The 19910-nt window shown below is 39.7% G+C and overlaps 1 protein-coding gene across 3 annotated transcripts in view; it reads right to left on the minus strand.

The window, feature by feature from the left end:
• The window catches only part of tbc1d23 (TBC1 domain family, member 23), a 107009-nt gene that overhangs the window by 57736 nt on the left and 29363 nt on the right, over positions 1–19910 (minus strand). For all 3 annotated transcript variants that reach the window (XM_063050511.1, XM_063050510.1, XM_063050512.1), the window contains 4 exons: positions 11226–11430; positions 8023–8146; positions 5384–5508; positions 3104–3150 (listed from right to left, as the gene is read on the minus strand). In XM_063050511.1, coding sequence (XP_062906581.1) covers positions 3104–3150; positions 5384–5508; positions 8023–8146; positions 11226–11430 — 501 coding nt within the window. The remainder of the gene's footprint in view (positions 1–3103; positions 3151–5383; positions 5509–8022; positions 8147–11225; positions 11431–19910) is intronic.

Raw genomic sequence — 19910 nt, forward strand, 5'->3', positions numbered from 1 at the left:
TCAGAGGTACAAAGGGCTTTGGATGTCCTTGTGCAGGATTCTCTAAAGGCTAACTTGCAGTTTGAGTTGATGGTAAGGAAGGCAAATGCAACGATAGCATTCATTTCAAGAGGACTAGAACATAAAAGCAAGGATGTAATGCTGAGGCTTTATAAGGCATTGGTCAGACCCACAATTGGAGTATTGGGAGCAGTTTTGGGCCCCTTACGGTACTGTACAAAAGTCTCATGCACATATACACAGCTAAGGTGCCCAAGACCTTTGAACAGAACTGTAGTAATTTTATGTTTTACACTGTACTGCTGCTGCAAAAAAAAACAAATTTCATGACATATGTGAATGGCAATAAACCTGATTCTGACATGGGTCTATTGTGGACTGAGAGTGGAAAGTGGGCAGGGAGAGGGGGATCATAGTTGGGAAAAGGGGAAAGGAGAGGGGTGAGAGCAAGAAGCCCCAGACACATATTCTGGAATGATCAATAAACCAACTGTCTGGAATCAAGCAACACACATCAAAGTTGCTGGTGAACGCAGCAGACCAGGCAGCATCTCTAGGAACAGGTACAGTCGACGTTTCAGGCCGAGTCCCTTTGTCAAACGTCAACTGTACCTCTTCCTAGAGATGCTGCCTGGCCTGCTGCGTTCACCAGCAACTTTGTTGTGTGTCGCTTGAATTTCCAGCATCTGCAGAATTCCTGTTGTTTGGAATCAAATTACCTTGCCTGGTGTTTCAGGGTGGGTGTGTCAGCACCCACGCCACCCCTCCCTGGCATTCTTTCTCTGCTACCTGTCCCACACTCCTCTTGTGGTGCTCCATCCTTGCCATTCACACCATCTTTTGCTCCTTCCAGATTTACAAACTCACCCTCCACTCCACGTTGACAAATACAGTACTGTGCAAAAGTAAAGTCTTATACACTCTAGCTATATGTATGTAAGAAAATGTGTGATGGCATTGGAGAGGCACCTGATAAGGTCCATGACGAGACTCCCAGAATGAAAGGGTTAACACATGAGGATCATTTGATGTCTCTGAGACTACACTCATTGGGGTTTAGAAGAATGGGGGGGGGGGGGAATTTTCATAGAAACCTATCCAATATGGAAAGGCCGAGATAGAGTGGATATGGAGAGGACGTTTCCTATAGTGGTTGTGGGGGTGGGGGGGGTATAGGACCAGATGGCACAGCCTCCGGATAGAGGGATGAAGAGGAACTTCCTGAGCTAAAGGGTGGTGAATCTGTGGAATTCCTTGCCACAGACAGGTGCGGAGGCAAAGTCACTGGGTATATTTAAAGTGGAGGTCAATAAGATTCTTGATTAGTCAGGGTATGAAAGGGTATGGGGAGAAGGCAAAAATATGGAGTTGAGGGGAATAATAAATTAGCCATGATGGGATGGCAGAGCAGATTTGATGGGCCAAATGGACTAATTCTGCCTCTATATGTTATGAAACTATTTATATGCTCATAATCCTATGCACGATCAGAAATCCCTCTTATTTACATCACTACAGAATACATAACATTTCCTGATTTAGTAGCATACCTACTTCAATATTGAACAAACCAACAGAAATGCTAATCATACGAAACTATAATCCTGAATAGAGTGGGTTGATGAAAAACTGGCCAAGCTGCGGGAAAGAAGCCAAATCAGCACAAGATAATACTGGGGTGGAAGGGAAAAAAAATCAATATCCCTTTTTAAGCTTAGTGTATGGGTGCAGTGATAAGACATTCAGTTGACTTTTGGAACCAAGCAGGAGAGGATGTCAATTATCATAAGACCATAAGATATTGGAGCAGAAGTAGGCCATTTGGCCCATCGAGTCTGCTCCACTATTCAATCATGGGCTGATCCAATTCTTCCAGTCATCCACACTCCCCTACTTGCTCCCCATACCCTTTGATGCCCTGGCTAATCAAGAACCTATCTCTGCTTTAAATACACCCAATGACTTGGCCTCTACAGCTGTTCGTGGCAAAAAATTCCACAGATTTACCACCCTCTGACTAAAGTAATTTCTTTGCATCTCAGTTCTAAAAGGACGTCCTACAATCCTGAAGTTGTGCCCTGTTGTCCTAGAATCCCCTACCATGGGAAATAACTATGCCATATCTAATCTGTTCATTACAAAAGTTAATGGTTAAATTTGGTGCTTTGGTATTTATTATATTAATTGGTAGCATTAAATTATACAATGTAATGAATGCAAACACACCATAACCTTAAAAACGGCCAGTTATTCACAGCTGCCCAATGAATATCACAAAATCCCAATAAAATTAAACTGGCAATCGCTCAGCCGGAAGTCAGCCTCTTCGGTCCCTTACTACCATGTCATAACGGCTACAATGCGATCAAAACTTCACCACACTTCCACTGTATTCAATTTTAAATAGGGATTCAAATTAAGATTATAAATTACTCTCATTTAGTCCACAACAAATATCACTTCCAAGTTATGTATATATGAAATTAATGTTTAAAATACAGTATCCATTTACAACTCCTTGACAGTGGTCTGCAATTAATTTTAATAAATTGAATACCAACGTTAGGAGTGAGTTAGTATGGCGAGAAATGTTGCACTGAGTCTTCATCTGTCATAATGCATTTGGCCAGCATAGCTTAAATGGTGTAATATTACTCTTTGTAGCATTGTACAAACAGAGCGAAAGGAGCTTTACTCCCACATCTAGTTGTACTGCACCTGACTAAGGAATACTTCATGCTAATACTCAGAACCTTAGATGATTTTATTTCCTAGGAGTGAAATCTCTCACTGTGCTTAGAAATTAAGTAAAATTCCTCGGAGAAAATACAATCAATGCATTTTTAAACTGGTGTTATTATAGTTTCCTGCCTCAAATTGCCACCAATGAATTGAAAAAATTTGGACTAGTTAATAGTGAAATTATTTCTACAAAAATATATTTCCCCAACTTTAATCAAAAGACAATTTTCAGGTGATGGAAATTGGAGGCACAATTTTTCAAAATTACATTATATACTTAATTCATGGTCTGAGTATGCAGAGCACTTTGGAACTTTAAGTTGAATTAGTGAAGAAAAAATTACTATTTGGGTACACTTACGAATGAGTTCCTCCTTGCAATCTGTTTCTTGGGACAAAACAATTTCTCTGGGGAAAGAAAGGGAAGATATACAAATTAGCAGCATACATTTAATATTGTGCACTGTAATTAAGCCAAGAGGAGAGTTTAGGAATCAGAAATTGATTAGACAATTAATAATATCAAAAACCAGACAAAAATGGAAATATCCTAATTCCTACTGAAATCGCACTGCAAGTTTCTGTATATAAAGCATTTTAAAAGTAATAAAATGTCCAAAGACACTTCATAGAAAGCTGAACAAAATCTGACATCAAGCTGCACAAAGATTATTAAGATGTATGTACAAATAAATATCAGAGGTTGGTTTTACAGAACACTGTAAAGGAGGAAAGACATATAAAGTGAGTTAGAGAATTCTACAATTTGGACCTAGGCAGTTGAATGGATGGCTATCAACAGTACAGCAACAAAAATCATAGACACAGAAGCTATTCTTTAAAATAACTTCTCAACAGAGTAGCTTCTCTAAAATAGAATATTTAACATTTCCTTATTGTGCCTTAAATCAAATTCAAAAAACAACTAAGAATCTATGCAGTGAAAATGAGAAGAAAAAATAAAAAGGCTCATCAATGAGAAGGGCTTTTACCACCTCTACAAAATGACACAGACAACAGAATAGAGAGGAATTAAGCAGCAAGAAAAACAGTATTTAGGCAATGCCATCAATAGTGGGATTGAAGATAAATACACTATCACAAAAATCAAAGATGCAGGACCAATGTTGAAATTGTAATTTACAACTAGAAATAAATTTGAAGATATCAAACTTTTCTTTACTGACATACTGCAATGATGGGATGTGGTTTTAAAACTCATCATTAGGTCATTAATGTTTCATATGATGTGAACAACTAGAGTAATGGAACTAGGAACAATTAAGTAAACTCTCAATCAACCACTAAAAACGCTAATTTTGGTCATTACAATATTTATTTGGAGGGAAGCTGAGTAATTAATAACTTATTATATTTCATATGGAGGTGACTGTGGTTTCAAATAAGCACTGAACTTGATATGGAGTTATTGGTCTGCACAGTTATTGGTCAGAACTTCAAATGATATAATGACGGTCAATAAGAAGGCAAGAAAGAGAAACATCCTTTGATGACGTTGTAAGGGTGGTCAAGTGGTTAAGGCATTGGACTAGTGACCTGAAGGTTGTGAGTTTGAGCCCCAGCCAAGGCAACGTGTTGTCTCCTTGAGCAAGGCACTTAATCACACATTGCTCCGCGACGACACTGGTGCCAAGCTGTATGGGTCCTCATGCCCTTCCCTTGGACAACATTGGTGTCGTGGAGAGGGGAAACTTGCAGCATGGGCAACTGCTGGTCTTCCATACAACTTTGCCCAGGCCTGCGCCCTGGAGAGTGAAGACTTTCCAGGTGCAGATCCATGGTCTCGCAAGACTAACAGATGCCTTTACTTTACTTAAGGGTGGTCAGAAAAGATACTGCTGAAGATATTCTAGCTGCACTGAAGCAATTCCACAGAAATGGACAATAATAGCGAAAACCCATCTAATGTCATCAATGATTGGTAATGGAGATTGAATGGGATAATTCACTGAAGTTGCAAAGGATGCCATTTCCAACTTTGCTAGAGTGGTAAAAGTGCTATAGATGTGACAAATGATGGCTTGAAATTGTATTTGTTTAAAAAGAGTTATGAAATTGGGAAATGTTTAAGGAAAAGAACATTAAAGGCAGAATGAGAGTTTGGAAACATTTTCTTTTTAGAGTGGAATACTATAAAAAGAAAAATAATAAAAATAATAATAGGTAGGAAAGTAATTGGATTAATACAGCACAATGTGTTCAGCAGGACTGGGTGGAGAAAATCACAGATATAAAATTGATAACGACCTGGAGATGAAATGAATAGATAAAGAAACTTCAAATCCATACAATTTATGTAGTTCAATGTAAGAATAGTATTCAGGATTAGAAATCAAATTTAAGGTCAGTTTATAACATTTAATACATTAAGTGACTAAGTTGATATTACTTAAATATAAGTATTATTTTCAGTTGAAACAAGTAAAATGTAAAGATATGAAATAACAAATTTACGAATCAGTCAAATGCCCTTTTATAATAAACAAGTTCACAATTCAAATCAGACTCAATACTTAGGCATTTAGAACCATGTACTTTGAAACAAGCATGGGGCTATAAATATCTCAAAGTTAACTTAACCAAATCATAACACCTTAAGGGTTTTCAAAAAAATACTTACTTTGCATTGACTAGAATGACCAACATGAGGAAGAAAATTAGGAAAGGGTCTGCTTGTTGTAGATACACATCCCAGATCAGTTGGGCAACATCTTCGGTACAGCAACCTGCAAAGAGGCTTGCTCCCTTCAGAACAATTTAAAAAGGATAAGAATGTTCCATAAATGAAACCAACATTTTAAAATTGCAGCTTCTTGGCAAGTTATATTTGTATTTCAGGAATACAAATTTAAAAAATGTGTTTCCAAGAAAATAATAACTTGTCATCAGCATGTGTCATAAGTCAAATGAAGTTTAAGGCATTTCTAATTAGTTCAGAACTACATTGTACACCAACTTTGCAATACTGGCATACAATTTCTAATTAGAAAAGTAATTTTGTTTTTGATTACTTCATTCATTTGGTCAGATTCTTCTGGCATAAGGCAATTCATAAATGAGTTCCAGTAAAAATAATGCAGCATTTTAAGCCACACCATATGCTAAATTTAAAAAAATCACTAGAATGATGCATGTTTAAGAGGTAAATTATAGTATTTTAGCAATGAGTAATAATGGGAATACTTGTGCAGGTTATATAGCAGATTCCAGTTATTTGGGCCACTGATTAATCAGGGCAACCACTTACTTGGGACAACTCTTAAAGAACAAAAACAGATTAAGAAAATAGCTGGGACTCCCTTCATTTATTTGGGACACTATGCCACTCAACTGGGTCAGCAGAATATTGCCAAAGTTTCTAACTAGCATCAGTTGTGTACAGCTGTTTAACACTACACCATGCTTAGGGCAAAGTTTTTAAAATAGCGTCAATTGAGTATGTTTGTGTTCAAAATCCAGTGATTTTTGCCACATACAATTTAGAACCATTTTGCTCACAGCAGTTTCCAGCATTCAGGCTTGGAGATGCCAGAAACAGCCAGGAGTGAAAATGAAATGATTTCACTACTTCAAGTTAGAAACTACAAAGAATTTGAAGGTATCGACAATCATCTTGAAGATTTGGAGGATGCAATTGTCAAAAGCACTGTATGAAGGCAGTCCATTTCTGCATTGTTCATATACAGTGAATCAAGAGAACATGGCAATGCACACTGAATGAACTCTTCTATTGATAACTATTAGGAATTACAGGTTTACAGTACTGTAGTAGTATTGTTAATGCTCTAATTTGTTCTGTATTTCGTTAAATACTTGTTACTCCGTTAAACAGTAGTTTGTCTTTTTTTTAAAAATATGTTTTTACTATTTCAATGAACTTGGCTAATTGGGGCAGCGGCATAATTTGGCAAAAATGTACTGTTCCCGATGTGTCCACTGGAATTCACTGTGAATAACAGTTTTAAAATAGTCTGTCAGAATAATACACCCAAGACACTTCAATTCCAATAAATCAAGAGATATTTCACACAGTGTCAAGTCACTGTTAGGAATTATTGAACATATTTTGTAACACATGAATTATTCTATTAAAGCATGCCAATGAAGGATGGCAGACAGAAGAGAATAAGTGCAGAAGGATGAGGTGAATGAGCGTCTTTCTGACTGGTAATCTGTAGCAAGTAGAATACCATGGGATCAGTGCTGGGATCCAGAAAAATGTAGACAAAATGGGACATAGATTAGCTGATGAGTTGTAGAGCGATGAAGTTTAATCGAGGAAAGTGCAAGGTAATACACTTTAGGTAGTCAAGTTTTGTTAGGACATACAGAGTAAATGCCAGGCATTGATGCACAGCGATCATGGGGTGCAAGTGCATAACTCCCTGTAAGTGTTATACAGGTGGATAGGGCAGTGAAAAATATTTGGTATGCTTGCCTTCATATGTAGCAGTTCTAGAAAACACTGATTGGAACACATATGGAGTATTCTGTCCAGTTCCAGTTGTCATGCTACAGGAAGGATGTGGCAGCAACAGAATGCAGAAAAGTTTCAACAGGAATATCTGACTGTATTCATAGACAGAATCAGAATCAGGTTTATTATCACCGGCATGTGACGTGAAATTTGTTAACTTAGCAGCAGCAGTTCAATGCAATAGATAATCTAGTGGAGAAAATAAACTGGATAAACTAGGTTTAATCCCACTGGATGTAAGAGGATGAGAACTGATCTTATAGAGATTTCCAGAATTATGAGGTGTAGATAATAGAGTCAAACTAGATGTCTAGAGTCATGTCTTTGTGTCAAGAACTCAAAGTCACAAGTTTAAGGCAATACATTTATAATGATCTGAGGGGTATCTTTTTCCACACCAGGGTGTCAATATTTGGAATCAGTTATGTCAGAGAAAGTATTGAAGAAAGGTGCTGTTACAAGAGTTAAAGGCATTTAGACATGTAATTGGGTAGGAAAAGAGTAGAGGGATTTGGTCTTCATTAGGCAAATTAATTAGTGTAGACTGGCATCACAATCAGTGGGCCACAAAAACTCATTTCTCTGCTCTACATTTCTATGATCCTATGATGGCAAAGCCAGCCGAAAAAAACACAAACTAAATTAACTGAATTTTATGAAAAACCCCAGCTTTTGTGAGAAGCACCTTCAATGGATTGAGTAATTATGAATAATAGATATATGAAACAGATGAAAAAATGCTATTAACGATGACAGTACTATTTTAAAAAATTAATATTTACCCAGCTTATTGCATAGGAGTCTGGAGTAATCTTCTTTGTGTCAAGAAAAGAGCACAGTTCTGGTTCATGATACTGCAGCAGAAGCCTGAAGAGATGGAATGGTCGACCATTGGGGAGAAAATCCCTGTAAAAGACAGCATTCCAGCTTCAAAAACAAATCAAAACTGGAACTCACCATATGATTAATCATGCCAGCTGGCACTTCAGAATAGAAACATGTGGGATCCTTTCAATCTGTAACAAAGCAATTAACTATTCTAAAATGCTACAGAAATAATTAGCATTGGAAGACAAAGAATGGGTAATTGTATTGGTGCTGTCTCCAGCATTTGCTCAGGACTTGAAAGTCTCATCACTGCTGCCAGTATTTTCCACTATGCTCTCGCTTCCACATCTCTCACTCTGCCCATCCCGCCTGTGACTTTTCTTTTGTGATCTCAGGTACAGGTTTGTGAATTGCACAGCTAACTTCAATATCTCAAACTGCTTCATCCAATGATTCTGTTTAATTCTGCATTTCTCCAGCTGTGTTGTATTTGTTCTGATGCTGAAACTTTCTACACTGGAGCTTCTGAGATGTATTTGTTTTTCTATAACCATGGCTCTCTCACCATCACAGTTGATTGAGCATCAACTGTATACATTCCATTTCTCACATGCTGCTTGAACCCTCTCTTCTTCCATCTAGAGCAAGGATAAGTTCCATCTTGTTCTCACTAATAATCCCATTGGTCTTCATCTTCAATAGATTCTTTGAGTTCCATAAGTTTCACTACATTCAACACAGTGTCACCCCCATACACATTCTTCCCTTTGCTCTCAATTTCAAGAGAAATGTCCCTTCATGACTCACTAGTTCATACTTTCATTCCTATCAATATCCATTCTCTTTATCACAGCACCTTCCTAAGCAGCCACAAGAGAAGTACATGCATCTTTTTTTTTTGAAAGTGAAAGCATTCAAAACTTATATTAATTTTTATTTTCGAATACATACATCCAGAACTGTTTATTCAATTTTATTCGTGGGTTGATTCTTCATGGAGTGTGCAAGCAGAAGGAAAAACAAGAATTGCACTTGCAAATATGTGCATCCGAACATCTTTTCTTTCCACTCTCCAGGGAGTCAAATAGTCCTTTCGAGTGAAGCAATGATTCACTTAGAACAACAAACTACACAGCACAGTAAAAGATCCTGAGGTCCACAATGTCAATACTGACCATTATTCTAATCCAAACTAATGGCATTTGTCTACATATGGTCTCCATCCCTTCATTTCCTGCCCATTTATGCGCCTGGCCAAAAGCCTCAAACTTCCCCTGGTAGCATGTTTTCAGGCATCAACTACTCTAAAAGTGAAAAAGATTGCTTCACAAGTCTCCTTTGAACTTTGTCCCTCTCACCTATTCCTTTAACATTTCCACCCTGGGTAAAAGACCCTGAATGTCCACCTTATCTATTTCTCTCAATTTCATATACTTCTATCAGGCCAACCCTCAGTATCTAGTGCTTCAGAGAAAACAACCCTTAGATACCCTTCCTCACTTTCCTCAACTTCATTAACTTTTATGTTCAATGCAAGCCTACTTATCAATCCACCTACATTTTCATCCAAATATGCCTGAGTTATAAGGAAAGATTAAATAGGCTAGAGCATTATTCCCTGGAACGTAGAAGATTGAGGGGAGATTTGATAGAGGTATACAAAATTTTGAGGGGTATAGATAGGGTAAACGCAGCTCTTTCCACTGAGGTTGGGTGAGATGATAACTAGAGGTCATGGGTTAAGGGTGAAAGGTAAAATATTTAAGGTAAACATGAGGGGAAACCTTTACCGAACAAGGTGAGAGTGTGAAACGAACTGCCAGCGCAAGCAGTGGATGTGGGTTTAACTTCAACACTTAAGAGAAAATTGGATAAGTAAATGGATAGGCATGGGCAGCATTGGTCTAGGTGCAGGTCGATGGGACTATGCAGATTAATAGTTCAGCACAGGCTAGATGGGCTGAAGGTCCACTTTCTATCCTGTAGTGTTTTATAACTCAAAATTTTTTATATAAATAAAAAAAAAATATATATATATATATATAATCACAAACAGCAGATGTGCTAGTAATGATCTTTGCAGAAAGTCACTGGTCACAGATCTCCAGCCAGGACAGCACTCATCTACCACTTCCCTCTGTCTTCTATGGTCATGTCAGATTTGAATCTAAGATATTAAATCTCCATGGATGACACCCACCCTAATCTTCTTGATCAACCTACCATGAAGGACCTTGTCAACACTTTTACCAAACTCCATATGTAGAACATACACTGTCCAACCCTCATCAATCGTCTTCATCCCCTCCTCAAAAGAAATGAATCAAGTTTGTGAGACACAACCTCCTATTCACAAAGCCATGCTGACTATCCCTAATATGACTATGCTTTTCTAGATGCGAATAGGTCCAATCCAATCTTCTCCAATAGTTTCCCTACCATTGAAGTAAGGCTCACCATACTATAATCTTCGGGGTTGTTTCTAGATGAAGATCAGAACACAGTTAATCAGTAATTAATGCAGAAAACCAGGTAATTGCAAAGGGTTCACAAATTTTTTCTTGCAACTGCATGTTCCATTCAGAACTTACAATGTAGTTCCTTCCACATTGGAGATCCAAATGCAGATTTGAGTCTGCAAGGGGGACTGAGCCTCCAGTTTTCTTTAAGTTTAATTTTACATTCCTCTGTGTCTTTGGCCTCTGACACTGATCTCTGAAGCTCCAGAAGAGTCCAGTTTTCCAACTACGCTTGTTACTAAGCTCAGGACTAAACACTGAAATTAATAATTTCAGACTTTGTTTGTATTAAATCTGGATAATTTTGACAAAAAGGGATCAATTTGAAACATTATTTCTATCTGCACAGAACTTAATGGAACTTAAGACCCTGTGTGACATGCTGGATTTTTCCAATCACCATTCTCATCTTTCAGCTGCCAACCCTCCCTCACCCCCGTAACAAAAAACATATTTGATTTATAACTTTTCTTGGTTCTAATGAAAAGTCATCAACCTGAAATATTAATTTTGTTTCTGTCTCCATCGATGCTCTGCATTTTGAAGTTTCCAGCACCTTTCTTTTAGGGAAAGAAGAGATCATATTCATAAGCCATAATAAATGGAGATTTATTCAGACAACATCCATACTTTCTTACCTGGATATATATTTATTCATGATTGCATAAAAGCAGTTGTATAAATCATTGCGTGGCATTCGGAGTGGAACAAGAGGTTTAAGCAAATCAGTCCAGCCAAGACTCTGAGTATAGACGACATTTCTGGACTTGCAGTAAAAGGTGATTACTGATTCAATATCCAAAAGTAACTGTGTCTTTTCTTCATCTGGCATTGAAAGACGATCTATATGTGAGAAAGGTAACAGCACAGAAATATGATTGTACTTCAGACATCATTATGGTTGGTTTATGGAACTTAAGTATTGGGTAAATATCTATTCCTTAAAAAAAAACACTTAAAACTGTTACTTAAAAACAAACACAAATGGAGCCATAGTCGATGGATCTAACAGGATGGGAACTGCTCATATGAAGATTCCTTTAATAATGCTGTATTGTATCCTGAACCATTGCAGCACAGCTGAGAGTGCAAGGTCCATCTCTGTAGGTAGCACTGTCACTGGTACTTAATGTAATTTTGTATTAATAATGTAGGAAGGTTGCTGTGAGCTTCAATGAGTCATTCAATTGAAATGAGGAAAAAACAGCTCTGCTCTTAATCCTTAGGACTCAGGAAATTTCTATGTCTTGCTTCTTATTTAAATGTGATCTTAAAACTAGGTCTTCCCTGTACTAATATATTCCGAGGTGACTGAGACAAATTTTACTTAACAATGCAATGAAGTGCTCAGGACATTTTACTATGTATCCCCAAACAACATCCACCAATTTATTACGCATAAAAGTAGGAACAAGAACTCTAAATGATTTCTCACCACTAATTCAGTTTTGTGACACCAATAAGAGCATCTTTATAAGAAACAATCACGAGTACGCCATTTGGCCTCTTGCACCATTGTTCAATAAGATCATGTCTGATATTTTACCTCAACACCACTCCTCCACTAATCCATAACTCTTGATTCCATCAATATCCTAAAATCTTGGACCAATTTGAACATAATCAGTGACTGAACCTCAATAGGCCCATCAGGTGAAGCAATCGAAATACTCATTACCTTTAAGGGTGAAGAAATTTCCTCTCATCTATATATTAAAGGGTCAACACTACTGAGACCCCGGTTCGAAATATGCCAGCCAAGTCCAGGAAAATGTTCTGTAGATCTCAATAAATATATTCTCTTGTTACTTGAAAATGAACTACTGAGGAAGTTTCTAGGAAGTCTTTAACAATTATTATGGTATAAAAATGCAAAAAGTTGTCTCAAAGCACCTCACAGGGATGTAATCAACTAAACCAAGATAAAAGATCTTGGGACAAAGAAGAGGCTAAAACCATCATTTTTAGGAGTCCTTAAAACTATAAATACATGAGGCTAAGGAAGAGATTTCCAACTTTCTGGTGGTTAAAGCTTCATTCACAATGCTAAAATGAAGAAAGGCAGGAGCTGAAGGCATGAATGCAGAATTAAGTGGAAATTGCATGGATGGATACATAGAGAATGGAATGGATATTTTAAAAAAAATTGAAACACTAATGGACTAAATCAAATAAAACTCATTCAGGACTGGATGTTAAACAAGCTGTATGGCGACACAAATGCAGTGAAGATGTAGAACTGGGTGTCGCAAACTTGCATAAAATATAGAACATAACACCACATACAAGCCCTTCAGACCACAATGATGTGCTGACATTTTAACTTATTCCAAGATCAATCTAAGCCTTTCCGCCCACAGAACCCTTATTTTTCTATCACCCATGCGTCTATCCAAGAGTTTCTTAAATGTCCCTAAAGTATCTGCCTCTATCATCACCCCTGGCAGCACTTCCACACACCCACCATCTCTGTGGAAAACACCCACCTCTGACATCCCCCAGATTTTCTTCTAATCACTTTAAAATTATGCCCCCTTGTATTAGCCATTTCTGTCCTGGGAAAAGGTCTGTCTATCCACTCAATCTATGCCTATTATTACCTTCAATACCTCTACCAAATCACCTCTCATCCCTTTTCTTTCCAAAGAGAAAAGCTCCAGTTCACTCGAAGTGTTCCCATAAGACATGCTCTCAAATCCAAGCTGCATCCTGGTAAATCTCCACTGCGCTCTTTCTAAAGCTTCCACATTGTTCTTATGAGGCAACAAAACTGAATACAATACCCCAAGTATGGTCTAATCAGGGTTTTATTGAGCTGCACATTTATGAAGAGAACACCTCATGGCTCTTGAACTCAATCCCCAATGATGAAGGCCACCAAACCTTTCAGTACATCTTCTTAACAACCTTATCAATTTGCGCAGCAACTTTGAGGGATCCATGAACTTACACCACAAAATTGCTTTGTTCCTCGATACTGCTAAGAATTCTGCCATTGTCCAAAAGTGCAACAAGTCATCTCACTAATGGGAAATCAGGGTGACATATTTTGGCAATGATGTTAGCTACAAAGCACTTATATCCTGTAATGATTTTTACTATCTGCTCACGATCATACAATTAAATCTTGAAAGAAAGTTGAATTTCTGGAAGACAGGATATACATGTTGAATAAAATAAATGTATTGGTTATACAAGTACTAAAATACAAAGTAGCAAGACATCTCCAGGATCTTCATATGAGCACTATCAAAAACAGTTAACTTTAGCTCATGTCACTGTGGCTGGTCCTCCCAAAGTGCAACACATCACACTAGTCTGTATTAAATTATATCCGCCATTTCTCAGCCCACTTTCCCAGCTGGTCCAAATCCTGCTGCAAACTTTGATAGCCTTCCTCGCTGTCCACTACACCCCCAATTTGGTGTCATTGCAAATTTGCTGATCTAGTTTACCACATTCTCACCCAGATCATTGTATAGATGACAAACAACAATGGACCCAGCACCAATCCCTGTGGCACACCACTAGTTACAAGCCTCCAGTCAGAAAAGCAACCATCTACAACCACTCTCTGGCTTCTCCCACAAAGCCAATGTCTAATCCAGTTGACTACCTCATCTTGAACCCAAAGCAACTGAGCCTTCCTGACTAATCTCCCATGTGGAACTTGTCAAGGGCCTTAATGAAGTCCATGTAGACAACATCAACTGCCTTGTCTTCATCAACTTCCCTGATAACTTTGAAAAATTCAAAAAGATTGGTTAAGTATGACGTACCACATGCAAAGCCAAGTTGACTATTCTTTACCAGTCCTTGTCCATTCAAATACTTGTATATCTGGTCCCTTCGAATACCTTCCAATAGCTTTCCCACTACTGATGAGAGGCTCACTGGCCTGTAATTTCCTGGCTTATTCTTAAAGCTTTTCATAAACAGAACAACTTCCGCTATTCTCCAATCTTCCAGCAGCTCATCTGCGGCTAAGGATGTTTTAAATATCTCTTTGATTGGAGTACTGCGCAGATCGAGTAGAAGCATTCCTGTGCAAGTTTGGTGAAGAGCTTTAAAAAGCAAGAGGTTTGCTTCAATGGGCATCTTTGACTGGAGTACTGTGTAGACGCAGTAGAAATATTCCCGCACAAGTCTGGCGAAGAGCTTTAAAAACCCACCCTAAATAAAAGAGGGGTACCCTCCAGTGGAGCTGTTATCAGAGTGGTCTGAGTCAGAGTGGGAGGCTTTGGCTTGACAGGGCTTCAGCGAGAACAGGTGGAGGCAAGGTTGGTAGGTAAGTTCATTCCTTATTTCTTATTTAACTCGAGAGAATAGGGGTATGTAGACAGAGCCAGTGTTTTGTTCTGGGTGTCAGATGTGGGATTTCTGGGAGACTATCAGCCTGCTGGATGGCCACATCTGCACCAGGTGCATCAAGATGCAGCTCCTCAGAAAATGTCTTAAGGATTGGAGCTGCAGCTCGATGACCTTTGGCTTGTTAGGGAAAGTGAAGAGGTACAGGGAGGTAGTCACCCCGAGGCTACAGGGACAAATAAACGGGTGACTGCCAGGAGAGGGAAGGCAGAACAGCAGAGAGTGGAGAGCACCCCTGTGGCTGTCCTCCTCAACATTTTGAGTACTGTAGTGGGGGACGACCTACCTGGAAGGAAGCAATAGTGGTGATGCCTCTGGTACTGAGTCTGGCCCTGTGGCTCAGAAGGGTAGGGAACTGAAGAGGATTGCTGTAATAATAGCAGACTCTACAGTGAAGGGGACAGATAGGCGATTCTGTGGACGAGATGAAGAAACAAAGGTGGTAGTTTGCTTTACAGATGCCAGGGTCCGCGATGTTTCTGAACACATCCACAATATCCTAAAAAGGGAGAATAGGCAGCCAGAAGTCGAGGTACATGTTGGTACCAAAGACAAAGGTAGAAAAAGGGAGGTGGTCCTAAAAACAGAATACAGGTTAGAAGCAGGATAGTAATCTTGGGATTGCTGCCTGTGCCACGTGACAGTGAGGATAGGAATAGAATGAGGTGGTAGATAAATGCATGGCTGAAGAATTGGAGTAGGGAGCAGGGATTCATATGTCTGGAACATTGGGACCTCTTCTGGGCAGGTGTGACCTGTACAAAATGGATGGGTTGTACTTGAATCTGAGGGGGACCAATATTCTTCTGGGCAGGTTTACTAAAGCTGTTGGGAGTGGCTTAATCTAATATGGCAGGGGTATGGGAACCAGTATGATAGAGCTGAGGATGAGCCAGCAGGTTTACAAGTAGATGATGGATATAACATGAGTGTAAGGAAGGACAAGCCAATGACTGGGTACAACTGCAGACAGAACAAAGAGTTAAATTGTACCACAGAGGCAACATTCAAAAGGTCAAAGAATGCAAGACCGAAGGTGCTGTATTTAAATGCATGTAACATTCGGAATGAGGTGGACGAAGTCACTGAGTAATGGCTGAAAGAAGGCCATAGTTGGCAGCTTAACATCAAAGGATATAATTTGTATTGCAAGGACAGGTAGGAAGGCAAAGGCTGTGGCATGGCTCTGTTGGTAAAGAGATGGAATTACATCTTTAGAAAGAGGTGACTCAGGGTCAGAGAATGTTGAATCTTCATGGGTGGAGTTAAGAAACTGCAAGGGTAAAAAAATATTATGGGAATCATTCCTAGGCCTCCAAATAGTAGCCAAGTTGTGGGGTTGAACTGCAAAACGAGCTGGAAAAGGCATACAATAAGATTAATGTCACAATTGTAATGGGAGACTTCAATATGCAAGGGGATTGGGAAAATCAGGTTGGTGTTGGATCACAAGAGAGGAAATTTGTTGAATGCCTACAAGATGGCTTTTTAAGAGCAGCTTGAGCTTACCAGGGGAAAGGCCATCTTAGATTGCATGTTGTGTTAAATAACCCAGACCTTATTAGGGAGCTTAATGTAAAGGAACCCTTAGGAGACAGTGACCATAATATGATTAAATTCATTCTGATACTCGAGAGGGAGAATCAAAGCCACATATATCAGTATCATAATAGAATAGAGGAATTACAGAGGCATGAGAGAGGAGCTTATCCATGTGGATTGGACGATGATACTGGCGGGAATGATTGCAGAGTTTCTGGGAATAGTTCACAAGACACAGAATAAATACATCCCACAGAAGTTGTTCTCAAATGGCAGGGTAGCCAACCATGGCTGACAAGGGAAGTTAAGGACTGCATTAAAGGCAAGGAAAGGGCACACAAGATAGCAAAAGTGAGTGGGAAGTTGGATGATTGGGAAGCTTTTAAAATCCAACAACAGGGAAAAAAAGCTACAAAGGAAAAGATGAAATACGAGGACAAACTATCCAATAACATAAAGCAGGATACAAAAAGTTTTTCAGCTTTATAAAGAGTAAAAGTTAATATAGTTGATATTGGACCACTGGACAATGATGCTGGTAAGGTCATAATTGATGACAAGGAAATGGCAGATAAACTAAATGGGAACTTTGCACCAGTCTTCACTGTGGAAGACACCAGCAGTGTGCCAGAGGTCCGTGAGTGTCAGGGAGCAGGAGTGAGTGCCACTGCTGCTATAAACGGGTGCTAGGCAAACTGAAAAATCTTAGGGTGGATAAATCACCTTTACCAGATGGACTACATCCCAGAGTCCTGAAAGGGGTTCCTGAAGAGATGATAGATGCATTGGTCATGATCTTTCAAGAATCGCTGGATTCCAGAAGACTGAAAAATTGCAAATGTCACTCAATCTTTAAAAAGGGAACAAGGCAAAAGAAAGGAAATTATAGGCCAGATAGCCTAACCTCAGTGGTTCGAAAAGTGGAGTCTATTATTAAGGATGAGGTTTCGGGGTACTTGGAGACTAATGATAAAATAAGTCAAATTCAGCATGATTTCTGTAATGGGAAATCTTGCCTGACAAATCTGTCAGAATTCTTTGAGGAGGTAACCAGCAGGTTGGACAATGGAGGGGCTGTCGATCTCCACCCACAAGGCTATATAACAAGATAAATTCCTAAGTTGTTACAAGAAAGGTACTGGCATGGATAGAGCAACGGCTGACTTGCAGGAGGCAGCAAGTGAGAATAAAGGGGGCCTTTTCTGGTTGGCTGCCAGTGACTAGTGGTGTTCCCCAGGGTCAGAATTGGGACCGCTACTTTCCACATTGTTTGTCAATAATTGATTGCAGCAAGACTGCAAATTGGAAGAATGGGCAAAATAGTGGTTGATTGAATGCAGTGTTGGGAAATGTATGATAATGCACTTTGATAAAAGGAACAATAGTGCAGACTGTTATCTAAATGGGGAGAAAATTCAAACATCAGTGGTGCAGAGGGACTTAGGCATCCTCATGCAAGACTCCCAGAAGGTTAATTTACAGGTTCAGTCTATAGTGAAGAAGGATGTGAGAGGCTGTTTCCTAGGGTATGGGGGAAATCCAGAACTAAAGGGCACAGCCTCAAAACTGAAGGGTGACCCTTTAGAAGAGAGTTAAGGAGGATTTTTTTTAGCCAGACATAATAAATCTGAAGAATGCTCTGCCACAGACAGTGGTGGAGGCCAAGTCCGTGGGTATATTTAACGTGGAAGTTGATAGTTTACTCTTTGGTCAGGGCATCAAAGGATAATGGCTTGAAGGCAAGTATATAGAGCTCAGTGGGATCCGGGATCAGCCATGAAGAAATAGCGAGCAGACTTGACTGGCTGAATGGCGTAATTCTGCTCCTATATCTTACAGTCTCTGTAAATATCTCTGTTAGGACTGCTGCAGTTTCTGCACTAGCCTTCTGCAGGATCAGAGGGAATACCTCGTCAAGGCCTGGGGATTTATCCACCCGTATTTGCCTCAAGACAGCAATCAGCTCCTGCTCTGTAATCTGTATACAGTTCCTGACCTCGCTGCTGCTTTGCCTCACTTCAGTAAACTTTGTGTCTGTCTCCCAAGTAAATACTGATCTCCATTTCCCTTGGCTGCACACACAAAGTATCACACTGATCTTCCATAGCACCAATTTTGTCCCTTGCTCTCTTTTTCTCCTCAACCATCAGACTCTTCGACTGCCCCATCACTGGACTGAACAAACACCAGTAAGAGGAAGGCAATGAAAAGTTTGTCAAAACAAAGGCACAGAGCTTTAATACAATAGGAACAGACATGAGTGAAGGCAAGTTATAGAAAAACATAGAAAACCATAGAAAACCTACAGCACAATACAGGCCCTTCGGCCCACAAAGCTGTGCCGAACACGTCCTTACCTCAGAAATTACCTAGGGTTACCCATAGCCCTCTATTCTTCTGAGCTCCATGTACCCGTCCAGGAGTCTCTTAAAAGACACCGTCGCCGGCAGCCCATTCAACGCACTCACCACTCTCTGCATAAAAAACTTACCCCTGACATCTCCTCTGTACCTACTTCCAAGCACCTTAAAACTGTGCCCTCTCGTGCTAAGTATTTCAGCCCTGGGGAAAAAGCCTCTGACTATCCACACCATCAATGCCTCTCATCATCTTATACAGCTCTATCAGGTCACCTCTCATCCTCTGTCGCTCCAAAGAAAAAAGACCGAGTTCACTCAACCTATTCTCATAAGGCTTGCTCCCCAATCCAGGCAACATTCTTGTAAATCTCCTCTCACCCTTTCAATGGTTTCCACATCCTTCCTATAGTGAGGTGACCAGAAAAGAGCACAGTACTCCACGTGGGGTCTGACAAGGGTCCTATATAGCTGCAACATTACCTCTCAACTCCTAAACTCAGTCCCACGATTGATGAAGGCCAATGCACTCTATGCTTTCTTAACTACAGAGTCAACCTGCGCAGCGGCTTTGAGTGTCCTATGGACTCGGACCCCGAGATCCCTCTGATCCTCCACACTGCCAAGAGTCTTACCATTAATACTATATTCTGCCATCATATTTCACCTACTAAAATGAACCACCTCACACTTATCTGGGTTGAACTCTATCTGCCACTTCTCAGTCCAGTCTTGCATCCTATTAGTGTCCTGCTGTAACCTCTGACAGCCCTCCACACTATCCACAACTCCTCCAACCTTTGTGTCATCAGCAGATTTACTAATCCATCCCTCCACTTCCTCATCCAGGTTATTTATAAAAGTCACGAAGAGTAGGGGTCCCAGAACAGATCCGAGGCACACCACTGGTCACCGACCTCCATGCAGAATATGACCCGTCGACAACCACTCTTTGCCTTCTGTGGGCGAGCCAGTTCTGGGTCCACAAAGCAATGTCCCTTTGGATCCCATGCCTCCTTACTTTCTCAATAAGCCTGGCATGGGATACCTTGTCAA

This window comes from Mobula hypostoma, chromosome 6 (genome assembly GCF_963921235.1).
Source record: "Mobula hypostoma chromosome 6, sMobHyp1.1, whole genome shotgun sequence".
In the NCBI taxonomy this organism is placed as follows: Eukaryota; Metazoa; Chordata; class Chondrichthyes; order Myliobatiformes; family Myliobatidae; genus Mobula; species Mobula hypostoma.